The 15964-nt window shown below is 35.7% G+C and overlaps 1 protein-coding gene across 10 annotated transcripts in view; it reads left to right on the plus strand.

Moving 5' to 3' along the window:
• ANKRD17 (ankyrin repeat domain 17) overlaps positions 1–15964 on the plus strand; it is a 166749-nt gene that overhangs the window by 125001 nt on the left and 25784 nt on the right. For all 10 annotated transcript variants that reach the window (XM_045473776.1, XM_045473775.1, XM_045473780.1 and 7 more), the window contains 5 exons: positions 528–741; positions 1256–1431; positions 2583–2745; positions 5317–5412; positions 6669–6785. In XM_045473776.1, the coding sequence (XP_045329732.1) occupies positions 528–741; positions 1256–1431; positions 2583–2745; positions 5317–5412; positions 6669–6785 (766 nt within the window). The remainder of the gene's footprint in view (positions 1–527; positions 742–1255; positions 1432–2582; positions 2746–5316; positions 5413–6668; positions 6786–15964) is intronic.

Raw genomic sequence — 15964 nt, forward strand, 5'->3', positions numbered from 1 at the left:
TCTCTCTCTATAAGCCCCTTAAGAGTGTTATGACAAAGCTATTTGTAGAACACTTGTATTTCTTATGCCCTATTTAGAAAATGCCTTCATTACGAGTTTAGAATCCAAATTGTTAGAGATTTTTAAGATTAATTTTATTTAAGTATTTAAAACTATTCTATTGATAAAGAACTTGAGAAACCATCACTATTTCTTGTGGTACTAAAAGTAAACACAGTTTTTATGCTTTAGGATGGAAAGCCCATCTTAATAATCACTTAATAATTTAATAGTTACTTTTCAGCCCAAGTCATTATGTTGGATGAGCTACAGAAAGTAGTCTAGGTCTAGGTGGTAAAAGATTTCTAATGGAGTCTTGGTAGTATCTCATAGACTTACTAGGGCTGAGAAAAATTATTATTTTAAATAGTCCTGCAAACTAAAGAATCAAATCCTGAAATAGAATTCTATAAAATTCATCCAATTTTTTCTGGGACATTTAAATTTTATATCTTTTCCTTTTGTTCTCCCCATACCTCCACCCCCAGAACTGGTAGCAAATTGGGCATTTCTCCTCTGATGTTAGCAGCTATGAATGGGCATACAGCTGCTGTTAAGCTCCTGTTAGACATGGGCTCTGACATAAATGCTCAAATAGAAACCAATCGGAACACTGCCCTTACCTTAGCCTGCTTCCAAGGAAGAACTGAAGTGGTTAGTCTTCTGCTTGATAGAAAAGCAAATGTGGAACACAGAGCTAAGGTAAGAAAAATCTGAGATTTATACATGGATTTATTTATTGCTTCGATATTTAAGGTGTACAGTAGCATTACGCTAATTATAATTTTAGTATTTTCTAGTAGCATATATCTTACATATGTATTTAATCAGAAATCATTCTGTGTACTCAATCAAGCATTAACTCTTGAAAATACTTTAACACCAAATTTTTATAGGTAAGAATGACATACTAGGGTTATCAGCTAGAAAATACGTACTTTGTGAAAGAGAAGAGAGGAAACATTTATTAGTGCCAGTTATATGCCAAGTGCTTGCATCTTGGCAAGTTTTTCTCACAAGTTTTTTTCACAATAAATTGACATTTACGTAGAATCATCTTTCTGGATCACACTGTAACTCAGGCTGTAGTGTCAGTGCTGAAATTTAGTTGTGACTCTTTGTAGCAACTATATCAAGTTGCTCCCCAGGTGGTTCTTTAAACATTTTCGCTCTTTTCAGTCTCTCATGTGTTGCTTTTATTTTTCGCTAAACCTAGACTGGCCTCACACCACTCATGGAAGCTGCCTCTGGTGGATATGCAGAGGTGGGCCGAGTTCTTTTGGATAAAGGTGCTGATGTTAATGCCCCTCCAGTGCCCTCTTCGAGAGATACAGCTTTAACCATAGCAGCAGATAAAGGGCATTATAAATTCTGTGAGCTTCTCATTGGCAGGTATGATGTTATCATGCCCTTCATATGTGACTATGGTGTTACTAGTGATTACTATTCTCTCTGGGCAAATTGTACTATTAAAATATCAAATGTGGTTACTTCTGTAAACTACAATTGCATGTTTTGTTTTATTTTTTACACCTACTTCTGTTATTTCCCACCTATCTAGAGCTATGCTACGTTGTCTGATTTATTTCAGTGCAACCTAGAAATACTTCTCTTCTTCCTTTCTTGGGTGTGTATACACTTTTAAAGTACTATAATACACTATTTGAACATCCAGCTGTTGGCCTGCATATTCACATCTCCGACACAGTTTGAGTTTTCCAGAGAGTTATCGCTGGAAATCTTAAAAGTCTAGCAGCAATCTAAGATTTTGTTGTTGATTTTGTTGTTGTTGTTGTTTTTAAATTTGTTTATATTTTGTTTTTGTTTTTGTTTTTAATAGCAATTAGGGCTTTTAAGTGACAGTTACAGAATTGTTCAAGGTATCAGACAGGATCCAGGGGAATCCCTGCTTTCAGTCACTTAGAAGTTCCTGCCAGTCTTCCAAAGATGCTTGCCAGCTGAATTGGATTTCTTGCTTTAACAGTCTTAAAGACATTTGCATGGTGTCCTAAGCAGTAGTATTTAGTAGTGGCTGCTATCACCTGTTATTCACCATGAGTCTTACCATGATGCCCACTGAGTGCTAAATCTGCATGTTATTTTTAGATTCATTCTTTTCTGAAGCCACATAATAAAAAATACATAAATACAAGTAATCTGAAATAGATTCAAGTGCCTTGTAAGATACTGTTTATGTCTCTTGCATACTGTTTGTTTAATGTATTGATTATGCTATTAACAGGATGTACTTATATTTTTCACTAAATAAAACTTCACATTTTCTCAGGATTGAAACCCAGAATTATGCAGTCATTAAAATAAGGAAAGCAATTATTAGTATACAGTTGTTTTTTAATTTGAAGACTTTTAAATTTGATGGTTAGAAATTCCTTGTAATTTTGAGAGAAAAATGTATTTAAGTCCTTGAATATTATATCTAATATATCACTTTTACAGAATATTTTTCATATGTTAATAGTTGATTTTTATCGTTATCTGTGTCATTCCATTTATTTTAAACAATACCTGTGTCATTCGTTTAGGGGAGCTCACATTGATGTACGTAATAAGAAGGGGAACACTCCATTGTGGCTAGCAGCAAATGGCGGACACCTTGATGTGGTTCAGTTACTAGTACAAGCAGGTGCAGATGTGGATGCAGCAGACAACCGCAAGATAACTCCTCTGATGGCAGCATTTAGGAAGGTAGAAGTCTTTCATCCTCATTCACTTGGATGTTTTTCAACTTTTCTGGATATGTATAGTGTAGTGATTACTAAAGACTCTCATTTTAGGATTTAGCGGTAGTGATGAAAGCAGTAAAATAATAAGCAAATAATCACTCATGGCAACACTGAAAGGTAGACACAGGTATCCCAGAAAAACCATTAATATTACCCATATTGATAAGTTAAGCTAAGTAAACTTTTAAAAAGTAGTTCTAAGTAGTATTTCCAAAATCTAGTTGCAATCTTAATCTTTCACACAAAATGTAAATCCAATTAAAAGTAACTAATTACTTATGGATGAATGTTTTCTTGTATTAGCACAGCAGGGAAAAAATTAACTTAAATTGGTTTTATTTTTAATCATTTGCTTTAATTACTAGGAACAAGAGAATTATATAATGAAAACCCAGCCACCAATATTTTGAAAGGCCTGAAAATCAAATGAACTACATTCAGAAGTAGAAATAAATTTTGTGAAAAGAGAAACTTTGTTTCTCTTCCTATAATGCATAGCACAGAGTGATTTAATAGTTTGGTTGGTCTCTTAAATTCAGCTTTAATTTGTTACTAGGAAAACTGGATTACTGTTCAGTGTTTAAAATTCAAGTTTTGTCATTTTGAGACAGGTAGGTAAAATCCCTTGGTAGGTTCCAAATTATTTTGTTGTATTGAAGATTTTAATATATAAATTGCAAGAAATCATATATCTTCTTTTTTTTCTTATTATTCTCTCTGTCTGTGCTTTGTACCACCTTGTCCCTAGGTATTCTAGACTACCTAGACACTGAATCTCTTGTTATTTCCTCTTTTTTTCTCTTTCTCTTCCTCTTTCTCACTACCTCTTCTCCAAGCAAGGTAACATATCATTCATCTTCCTAACCACTCCACTATGTTAGTATCCTCTTGTAGAACTTTTTCCTCCCTTCAGTCTCTGTCATCCTTTGAAACCCAATCTTAGTTTGTTAGTCAAAGCCAACATAATCTGGTGCCCTTAGAGCTCATCCCCTATTTTGAATTTCTGATGTGGAGTCTTCTCCTTGCTTGGTCTTTTGTTTGTTACCGTCTCTTACGTCACCATTGTTCTCATCTCAGAAATACCCATATTCTTCATTATTTTTCCAGACTTATTCATTCTTTGGGTATCGTTTAAATCTCCCATTCTACAAAAACACTTCCAATCCTATTTGAGCTCACAGCAGGACATTTAATCCTCTAAACATTGTAGAAGTTCTACAATCTGTTATTTTTATCATTCATTTTGACAAAAATTATCTTGTTACTACTCTATCACGCATATGTCTTCTCTTTCCAAATAGACTTAATTCCTTAAGAACAGTGTTTATCTTTTATATTCTTTTGTATTCATCCCATTATTTATTTATTTTTTAGTATCTACCATGTGTTACTGTAATGGTTGGCCTATTACATTGTACAGAGTACAGCAGTTGCACTTTTTTTTTGTTTGTTTTTTTTTTTTTTAATTTTTTTTTTTCAACGTTTATTTATTTTTGGGACAGAGAGAGACAGAGCACGAACGGGGGAGGGGCAGAGAGAGAGGGAGACACAGAATCAGAAACAGGCTCCAGGCTCTGAGCCATCAGCCCAGAGCCCGACGCGGGGCTCGAACTCACAGACCGCGAGATCGTGACCTGGCTGAAGTCGGACGCTTAACCGACTGCGCCACCCAGGCGCCCCTTTTTTTGTTTGTTTTTAAAGAAATATATGATTTAATAAGAGGAAGTAAGATCCACATACAAAGTCAGTTAACTGTGAGGTGTCCCATATAATTTAAATACCATAGAAGTGTGGGCAAGTTATCAAGAAATGATGTAAATGGCATTGAACTATTCATTAAAAGATAGGAATAGGAATAGTTTAAAAAGATGTAGATGAAAAGGAAGAGATAGGGAAATATACTAAATATAAATAGTCTGTTTATCAAAACTAGCTAATTCATAGGAATTGTGTTCAGAGAGCAATAGTATAGATTGGAGAAAGAGTCTCTTGAGTCCTGGTCTAAAAGTTTTGAGCTTTACTTAGTGAACTGGGTTACAGTGAATAATATAATCGTAGCTCATGCTTTAGGAAAGTGTATCTTATTTCTTTTGTACTACTAGTATAGTGTTATGCTTTTAGTTTTTATCTGAAAGAACAAAATTGTTATTTCTATTCTTTCAGGGCTTAGAATTGAAATAGGATGCTCACTTATGAATTAGCTAGAAACAAATGAATTTTTTTTTTTTTTCTTTCAGACATATCCCCATTTCTTCATACTAATTTTTGACTTGTTGGCTTTTCATTCAGTGTTGTTTAGAATTTTAGATCAGGTTATTCTGTACTCTTTCGGAGGGGTGAGATGAGAATGAACAGTGTAGATTTAACTTATCAGAACCAAAGTTTGTCTCTTTTTCATTTACAGTGCAAATGATATCTAAGACTTTATTTTGTGGCACTGATGTCAAAGTACTCTTAATTAAGACAAGACTATAGATTTACTGAATCCTGTTAAGAGTCTGTTTTCAATCTGATACTGGTATCTGTTTTTTAGGGTCATGTGAAAGTGGTGCGCTACTTAGTCAAAGAAGTCAATCAGTTTCCATCAGATTCTGAATGTATGAGATACATAGCAACCATCACTGATAAGGTAATAATAGTGATTAAGTTCATCCCAGTATATGAGCTAGGGATCTCATTTGGTTTTTTTGTAAGTGTGTGTGTGTGTGTGTGTGTGTGTGTGTGTGTGTGTATCTCACGCTAAGAAAAAAGTCTTAGTCTAAGCAATAATGTGTGGTATGTAATAGTTTTCATTTATCTAGTATTTGGGAATGCAGTATTGTATTTAAAAGGTGCTTCAGATTATTCAGTTACCTAATGAAGCAATAAAACATTCTCTAAGACCTAACTAAAACTGAGCATAGTACTTTTTATAGTCATGGGCAAGGAAACTTTATGTTTTCAATATAATATAAAAGTTGGAGTAATTATCAGCTTAAGAATGAATTGGCTAGGATTTTTGCCGAAAAAGTAGAGAAAGTGAAATAAATCCTATTAGAGATCTAATTGAGATGTTCCCCTGGTGATGTTTTAATTTGGGGTTTATACTAACATTTGACTAAAATCCTAAGACATGTGTCTGAAAATGCAAAGAGGTCAATAAATCTAAAAATGTCTTTCTCAGCAGTCATTACATAATAGTGATCACTTTTTTTTCATGAGTTTTATTTAACATAGCTAATTCATGGTCTCGCCCGCCTGTACATTTCTCTATGATAATTAACATTCCTGGATACCACTGTTTCTTGTTTTTTGTGGGATTTTTTTTGGAGGGGTGGGGAGATTAAAAATAAGGCTTTCGTTGAATAGGGAAATAGCCCTTTCCTGTTAAATAGTATGTCCCAAGAATGAAATCACTGAGAAAAGTATGTAAGTACCCATGTCTATGATTTCTTTAAGTGTGATTCTTGCACAGGAAGTTGTAGCAACAAAGCTTAAATATTTGAAACAGTTCCCGTCAATTAAGTTCTTTAATTTTTTAAACCCATTTTCTTTGTTGACGTTGACCTTTCCCTTCAGCCCATTAACCAGCTGGCATAAATTATTGAAGCTGTGTTTGCTATATGATTTCTTACATTGAAATTTTAGGAATGAGTAATTTTAGTTTCCAAAATACCAGTCACATGGATGTTGTTTTGAAGGACAGTAGAGGCTCTTTGCTTGTGTAACTTAAAAAACATACACCATTTAGATTATGGTTTTGTTTTTACCCTTTTTTGCCCTACCACTGATGTTTATTGCTTATGTTCATTCAGGTACCTTAATTAAATATCTTTGTGTTTTCAGGAGTCTCTCTAAATGTGAATTGTGTTTTGAGGCTGCAAACATCTTAATTTTTTATTTTAGGAGATGCTGAAGAAGTGTCATCTTTGTATGGAATCAATAGTACAAGCCAAAGATAGACAGGCTGCTGAAGCAAACAAAAATGCCAGCATTTTATTAGAAGAGTTAGACTTGGAAAAGGTAATGATAACCTTTACATGTGAAAAATAGCAACTTTTTTCCTTTTCCTTCTCCCTAATTTGTAATCTGTTATCTTTTATTTTTCTTCCATTTTGTCTTTTGTTTTTGGTTTAAATTATGTACATGTTTTTCCCTCAAGTTTGGTTCAAATTGAATTATGACTATCTTCAATATCATTAAAATAATTTTCTTTGTAATCAAATTAACTAAATTTTATTATAGGGATTGAATTCATCTGGAAGTCAGAAAACCTAGCCTCTAATAATCAAGTTGAGTCTTAACGAATGAATGATCTCTTAATCCCCATCCAAATTGATCTTTCACTGATCCTACACCTTGTAATTTGTTGCCAGCAGATTTATCAGAGTACCAAATGCATTACCAACACATAACCAACCAGTGAGTTACCGCCACTTGGTAGAATGTTTAATGAGTTCATTTTTTAAATGGATGATTTCTTTTGTACTTTTCTCTTTCAGGCAGAACAACATCATTCCCACCTATTCTCACGGGCAGTAAAATACTCCAAACAACATTTGGTTTTGACAGTCCCATAGTTCCTTCTTTCTCCCCCTTCCTGTCAATAACTCTGCATTCTGGAATGTAATGCAAATAGTAATCACAGCAAGAAAAGAGTTGGTTGACATTGAATATTATGGAATACATATTCTTCCATATTTCATCTTTTTTAAAAAGGTTAAAAGTGCTTCAGATTTAATATTACTGTTTAAATTTATAAAGGATATAGAGTGATAATTTTAATCTTTTTGATTTGAGTCAGCTCCTTTTTTATTATACTTGCTGACTTTGTTAAATTGTGTATTTCAGCTTACATAAACAAAATATGAATTATTCTCAACATTTTATTCTAATTTATTTATATTTTTTAAGTTTATTTATTTTGAGAGAGAGAGAGCGAGACTGTGCATGCACGAGCAGGGAGAGGCAGAGAGAGAGCGGGAGAGAGAGAGAATCCTAAGCAGGCTCTGTGCTGTTACCACAGAGCTGGACTCAGGGCTCAATCTCACAAACTGTGAGGCCACGACCTGAGCTAAAACCAAGAGCCAGATGCTTAACTGACTGAGCCACCCAGGCACCCCCATTTTGTTCTAATTTAAATGTGAAAATACACTATTATTTTTCAGAAAATATACTTAATACTGGAGGTTCTTCATTTTTTAAACTCTGGTTTAATTTCTGATCAAACAAATTCACTTTTTTGGTCATTTTGAAATTTTAATTTTTTTTTAATGTTTATTTATTTTTGAGAGAGAGAAAGAGACACAGAGTGTGAGCAGGGGAGGGCCAGAGAGAGGGAGACACAGAATCACACCCAGAGCCCACCGGGGCTCGAACTCATGAACTGCAAGATCATGACCTGAGCCGAAGTCGGACGCTTAACCGACTGAGCCACCCAGGCGCCCCATCCATTTTGAAATTTTAAAACAACATGAGCACATTGAGAGGTAGATAGTTATTATAACTATTACTTGACCTGTTTTCATATTCAGTTTTATCTAATATTTAATGCCTCTTAAATACTGAGCAAAATAATAGGGCCAATTTGTATGATAAAATGTATTATTTTGGTCTTCTCACTAAAAAAAGTATTACTCCCTTCCTCTTACAGACGGAGAAATTAAATCTATGGGAAGTTAAATAACTTGATTAAGCTAGGGTAGGATTCGAACCCAGTTTTTTCCTTCTGAATTCCCAGGGTCCCACTCATTCCTTAACTGACCATAGCATACCTCTTAGTTCTTTTTAGTTCTTTCTTCCCAAAGTATTATAATATCCTGTTTTTGCATTACTCTCCTATTTTTGCACTAGAATTCTTCTAAGTTATATTATGATACTTACTGTTTCTTTTTGCATTTTTATGAAATCTAGAAAGCATCCTTTCTACAACTGAGACATAAAAATCTGTTTTTAAATAAAATCTTTAATTTCTTCATGCCTTTGGTACTTACACGTTACATTAAATACATCTAGGGACTTAGTGCATACCTGTAGATTATAGAGACAGGAGACCATTTATAGGAGATATCTTTTTAAAGATATCTGTTCTCAGTCAACTTCAGTTTTTTTTCCTTATTACAATAATGTGTTCAATTTAAACTGAAATATGCATAAAGAAAAACATGTCACCATTGTAAGATAACTAAAGCTAAAAACCTGGCATGGTAACAAAGTCTGCACCTCTGCAATTACTTACAAAGTCTTTTAAGACTGTATGTGATATGCCCACCTATAATATTTCTTACACCTCTAATCTTATTTTTTTATTACTTTTGGTCACTTTGCTCCATCCATACAGACCATCCTCTTCTGCTCTTCCTATGACTTCTGCCTTGAATGTCCCTTCATTTGCCTCTTATTTTAGTCTCCCTTCCACAAACACTCTTGCTACTTTTCTTCCCTTCTTTATTTTCACTCTGTAACGTTTGAAATGTATTTTATTTAGTTATCTTATTGGACTCTCTCTACCACTACAATGTATGCATCACAAAATGGTGCGTGGCATGTCATAGGCACTCAATAAATATTTCTTGAGCGAATGAATATTCACACATATGGAGATGGTGATACTTTTTATGAAAAAGGGTCATGTGAATGCATTGCTCTAATACTTGCTTTTTCCTGTCTCAGTAATTGATGGATATTGTCTGTTGTTAGTGATTTAAATAACTGTAGAATATATGCCATAGTAAGTTTGTCGCCAGTTTTTTGTCACTACAGGTAATGTTACGATAAAATCCTTATACATATTTCCTTATATTTTGGTGCTTTTATTTTTATAAACTTTCTTCACTTGGGTCAATATATTTTAAATTTGATATACTTCCAAAATATTTTCCTACTGTTATCAGCAACACAGGTGTCATTTTCTTGATTTCTTTCCAACATTTCTTAACCTTGATGTTCCAAGAGTCTCAGATTTAAAGTAAGTCAAAAGGAACTGCTTTCAAATGTCACTGCATATTTTTCCATAATATTAAAACTCAAACTAATAAATAATTCTTAATCGTAAGTTAATTAGATGTAAATTGATTCTGCTGCATGCACTGATACTTTATAAACAATTTTGAATGGGGGTGGTGTAGAGATAAAATTCTAGATTACACAGGAGGTACGTCTCTCCTAAACTCTACCCCAGTATTTCTGTTTGAAAAATTATCAGATTGGTATCTGATAGGGTTTGGTTCACTTTTTTCACTTATTGTTTATCTCTGGGAAAATACCTTTTTCTTTTTTTATTCTTTTGCCTTTTGAGACACAGTATATTCTGGCTCCACCATTTCTGATTTAAGAACATCTTGGAGTTGGTCTTGTCTGGTCCAAGTTGAATGTTCTATATAGGTAATTTATTGCTTGTATAATAGTGCTTCTCTGATCAGCCTTTCTAATTTGAAAATTTTGGTTAATAGGTTTGTAAAAACTGCTGCTGAAAATACTGCCCATTATATTTATCAGATTCTCTTATCCTTGTTCAGTGAACATATATTTACTCAGCATTTATTATGTGGAAGAGTCCCTGCTTTGGAGCAGTTTAGCTGGTCAAACTGAGGACTTCTCTTGCAGTTAATTGCTTGCTCTCTTAGGAAATTAACAACTAGGTTATACTCATGGCTGTTGGTATCCTAGTGGATACTGTTGATCTGCATTTTTGATATATTTCTTTCACCCTTGCACTTTATTACTTATTGTTTCTCCCCCTATCTTTTTCCTTATAAACTTGCATTACCTATGTAGGGTGTAGTTTTACAATATTCCTATTAGATATTTTCCATTGGGCTTTTTTGCCTATACCTGAAGCTTTTAATATGCCCATCCCATAATCTTAATTTTATACATTTCATTCTGTGATTATCTTTTCAGCTTTACTCCCTCTAGAATTCTACCTCCAACAATCCTGACAGCCCTGCCTACCAAAAAATTTAGGATCCACTTCTACCACCCTTCACTGTTCTTTACTCTTTCTTTTATTTCACTCCACCTGTAGCCTAGTAACTAAACGTGTAGGAAAAAAAACATTCACTTGATGACGAATTTTACTTTAAATGGGTGACAGTGAACCCTTTAATGCTACCTAGTATACTGTGTTTCCCTAATTTCATTCATTCTCCCACTTACCAAGACCACTATTACTTTCTCTCCTTTATCCTCACTTCCAATACATCTGTTCCTTTATCCTCAACTAATGACCTTACATTTTACAGTGAGAAAACTGAGCATCAAAAGTAAACTGTCAGACTTTTCCCTACCCATTTCCCCATCCACCAATTTCTACCCATATTCTTCCTCCCAGTTACTAAATAAACTTTTTTGTAACCAGCCCCATCTGTTGAACTAGATCTGGTCACCCTTACTCAAAAACATTGTGGCAATTTCTTTCTCTTTGTCCTATATCATTTTTCCTCTTCTTGTGGATCATTCTCATCTTCATGCAAGCTTATTTCTCCAGTCTCAAAAACCTTTTGATTCCTCCACTCCCTGTCTCCAGTTTTCAGCTACAAACTCATCCCTTTGCTTCCCTTTGCAGCCAAACAATAACAGCAAACTCATCTATTTTGGCTCTTTCCAGTTCTTCCTTCGTTTTGAACGTACTCCTGTCAGGCTCGCACTCTCACAACTCCACCAAAACTATGCTTTTATGGTCTCTAGTGACTTTCATGTAGCCAAACCCAGTGCTCAGTGCTCTATCCTCATCTCATGGAGCCTAATAATACCTGACCTACTTCTTCACTTGACCTCCATTGCACTACACACTCTTGGTTTTTCTCTTACCTCCCTGGATGTTCCTTCTGTGTCTTCTTTGCTACTTCCTCCTCTTTTCCTCTCTTAGTTGGCAAGCCCCTTGGCTCATTACATTATCATCTTTTTCCACTGGTTACCTCATCCTGCTTCTTAAATTTAAATAAATAACAGCTGATCCCAAAAATATATCTTTAGCACAGATATCTTCCCTAAACTCGTCTCATCTCCTGCTAGTTACTCAACATGTCCATTTGGATACCAATTAGACATCTCATACTTGTTTCCAATGTCAACTCCTAATCTTTGCCCACCCTAGAGCCACAACTCTGTCTTGGAACTGCTTATGCTAAAAGCCTTGAGGTCATTATTGATTCCTCTCTATCCTCCATTGTCTTAGAAAATCTTGTTACCTTTGCCTTATAACTGTATCTAGAATCCTAGTCTCTTTTCATCACTTCTCACCCTGGTTCAAGTCATTAATATCATCTCTTACCTGTATTACCCAGTAGTTATTTAACTGACCTCCCTGATTCCCATTGCTCAGCAGTCTATTCTCCATCCTCTTAAATCATTTAAATCAAATCTGACACTCTTGCTCAAAACCTTACAGCACTATTTCATACTAAAAGATAAAGTCTTTGAGACACCAAGGTGATCAGACAGACCCTCTGATATTCTGTTGCAAAGTCATTTTTCTAGTATTTTCAACCACAGGGGCCTGCTTGAACATACAGCTTATGTATTGGCTGTTCTCTTTGCCTGAAATATTTCAAATCTTTTAGATATTCACTTAAACTTTACCTTTGTGAGACTTAACACTGATTACCTATTTAAAGTCAAACCCCCTTACCCGTCCCCATATACATACTTCTCTTCCCCTTCTCCAGTATTATACATTGTACTTAACACCTTTTTGAAAACTAACATATTGTCATCTATGTGCCTCCCCCCAACTAAATGTTAGTTTTATAAGCTTCATGAGGATAGGGATATTTTGTCTGGTTTACTGACTAGTCCTAAAAGATTAGAACTATGCTTAGTATATAGCAGATTATCAATAGATTTTCCTTGGATCCTTCCCTTCCCTTCCCTTGAATACTCCTTGATCTCTTTTTCCGTTATTGGTGTCAGTACCTATGAGTCAGTAATGAAATCTTGATATCACTTCAGCTGCTCACTTACCCTTGCTTCCCGTTCACTACATCCATCAAATGAATTCATGTAGTAAATTAACTTAATCCAGCACCTGGCACATTTAAACCCTCTACATATCATCATCACCTTTAACTAAGCTTTGTCAGTCTCTGTTTCTTCCTTTCCTCTCAGTTATCACTCCTGATACCTGAAGTATCGCAGTAGGCTTAATAGTCTCCCTATATAAATAAATAGTTTTGCCTCCGTCACCTTTTGCCTTCATTTTAGTCTTTCTCCTTTCCAATGTAACTTTTCCACAGTTTCCATAGTTTTCTAACACACAGGTGGAATTGCATTACACCCTTCTCAAAAACTTTCTGTCTGTCTTAGTTGTCTGCTTGGGAAAATCCAAACATTCGGGTCCTCCTAGCTTACTCCTCCAGGCTCATCGCTCGCTGTGGTTTTCTACTGCTCACATAACTTGTTCACTTTCATATATCCAAATTTGCAGATGGTTTCTCTTTAGTCTGGACTACTTCTTCTTCAATTCTTAAATTTTTACCTTAAAAAGCTTAACTCTCAAATATCACTTTGTTTCCTAAACCTCAATTAGAAATCACCAGTTAGTAGTGCCCTTTCCTTTACCACAATAAGGTTATTCTACAACTTGACTCTTTTCTTCAAAGCCTCTACCCTTCCCCCACATATACTGAAAAACATACAGCAGTTCCCCAGTAAGTGAAGTGAGGTGCAGGTTTGTACCTTGTGAGAAAATAGAGGATGTAGGCTGAATTTCTAACCCTGTTTTCTGTACCTCCAGACTTTCTTTTTTTTTTTATTTTTTTTAACGTTTATTTATTTTTGAGACAGAGAGAGACACAGCATGAACGGGGGAGGGGCAGAGAGAGAGGGAGACACAGAATCCGAAGCAGGCTCCAGGCTCTGAGCCATCAGCCCAGAGCCCGACGCAGGGCTCGAACTCGCGGACCTCAAGATCGCGACCTGAGCCGAAGTCGGACGCTTAACCGACTGAGCCACCCAGGCGCCCCCTCCAGACTTTCTTAAGTCTTCATGGCTTATTCTGTTTTCATCTGTTCTCTTTGGGACCTTGCATCAATTGTTACCACCTCCCCCATACTTTTTTATCTTTAGTGTCTACTGTTTAACTCCTACCCTCTGCCTGCAACTTAAGGTAATTATTATAATGAAACTTTACCTCAAATTTAGCATTTTGTTTTCCAGATATTTTAAGAGAATGATCTATGTCTTGTTCACTCTACTTTTTAAATTTTTTTAAATAATTTTTTTAATGTTTACTTATATTTGAGAAAGGGAGAGAAAGCACAAGTTGGGGTGGGGCAGACAGAGAGGGAGACATAGAATCCGAAGCAGGCTCCAGGCTCTGAGCTGTCAGCACAGAGACCGACGCAGGGCTTGAACTCACGAACCGCGAGATCATGACCTGAGCCGAGGTCGGATGCCTAACCAACTGAGCCACCCTGGCACCCTCTACTTTTAAAATTTTTAATCCTCAGAACCATTTACCTACTCCCTCACTACTGCAATGAACTAACTATAGCAGGGTTACCAGTGGCATCTCAACTGCCAAATCCTATTACTTATTTTCAGTTCTTATTGATACTTGTGATACTTACCAATGTTGATTACCTTCCTTCATAAAACTCTTCTCACTGAAGCCATTTTTCTCTTGATTGTCTTCCTCTGCCTGATTATGCCTTCCTAAAGTCTCATTTGCTCTTCCTTTTAAATATTGGATATCCCATATATATATATATATATATATATATATGTACACACACATACACACACATACACACACATAAATACATATTCATATAGTTAATAACTTTTTCCCTTTGGTGATCCACTAGTTTCATATACCTCCTGCAAACTTATGATGCCTCTTAATACATATGTATCTATCTTATCTAATTCTGCTTAATTTTTTAGAGCTTCATGCCTTTATTGGTTCTTTCACAGCCATAGTCTGAGATCTGTCCTTCAGAGTTTCCCTAGGACCTCTGAATTTGTGCCCCACTTTTTAGTGAGTCGAAAGGGTTAGTAGAATCTATGAGATTATCAAAATACTAGATAATACTTAGAATTTATAAGATGTAGAAACGAGTACCTTGCCTTTAGGGCTGAACTCTACTGTGAGTCTGATAATCTAGACTTACTGTTGTCAAAGGCTAGACATACTGTTGTCAAAGGGCCAGTCTCCACTGACTGAATTCTGTAAGCCCTAAGGGCACTTGCATACCCAAGACCCAGCTACACCTACAAACTAGTCTACCTCAGCCCATCACCCCTACCTACATCTAGGCCAAATAGGTTTAGATGACTGCTTTCTGATTTAAAGCTCTCTATTCTTTTTTTTTTTTTTTTAATTTTTTTTTTTTTTTAACGTTTTATTTATTTTTGAGACAGGGAGAGACAGAGCATGAACAGGGGAGGGTCAGAGAGAGGGAGACACAGAATCTGAAACAGGCTCCAGGCTCTGAGCTGTCAGCACAGAGCCCGACGCAGGGCTCCAACTCACGGACTGCGAGATCATGACCTGAGCCGAAGTCGGACGCTTAACCGACTGAGCCACCCAGGTGCCCCTAAAGTTTTCTATTCTTAAGGTAGTTCTTTCCCCCTTGATACCAGTCACAATGATCTCCTACCACTAGACCAATAAAAAATCCAGCAAAACCAAAAATCCATCCTTGGCTTAACCAGTGGGTTTCGCTTGTTATTTTGGTCGCTCATAAGCCTTTCTCAAGGCTTTTCTGTACATACAGCCATGACACAGATAAAGTATGTTTTATTATTCCTAATTCTGAATTGGAGTTTTAATATATTTTTTAAATTTTTTTTAATGTTTATTTTTGAGAGTGAGAGAGAGCGCAGAAGAGGCTTAATACATATTTATGGAAACGGTTGCTTTGAAAAGTTATTTTGGCACATCCTTCACGCCACTTTCTACTCCTCCTTTTCCTCTTTAACTTAAGCTTATCTGACAAAGTCAGCTAGGCATGCTAACCTCACTAGAGTTCAGCGGGGAGAATGCACGTTTTCCCAAGGGCAGGCAGCTAGCTCCATTAAAGCAAGGATTCAGTGAGCAGAGTCACACATGCTTACTTCCTTCTTTCAAACTCTCCAGTCAGATACTATTCCTCCTCCCATGTAATGATCTAAGGAATGAAGGTCAGCAATTTTTTCTTTCCAGTCCTTCTGCAAGGTCAAAAGCTCCTCTTTCACTTGTCTTCAGACTGAAGTTTGTG

Source organism: Leopardus geoffroyi, chromosome B1, assembly GCF_018350155.1.
Source record: "Leopardus geoffroyi isolate Oge1 chromosome B1, O.geoffroyi_Oge1_pat1.0, whole genome shotgun sequence".
Taxonomy (NCBI): Eukaryota; Metazoa; Chordata; class Mammalia; order Carnivora; family Felidae; genus Leopardus; species Leopardus geoffroyi.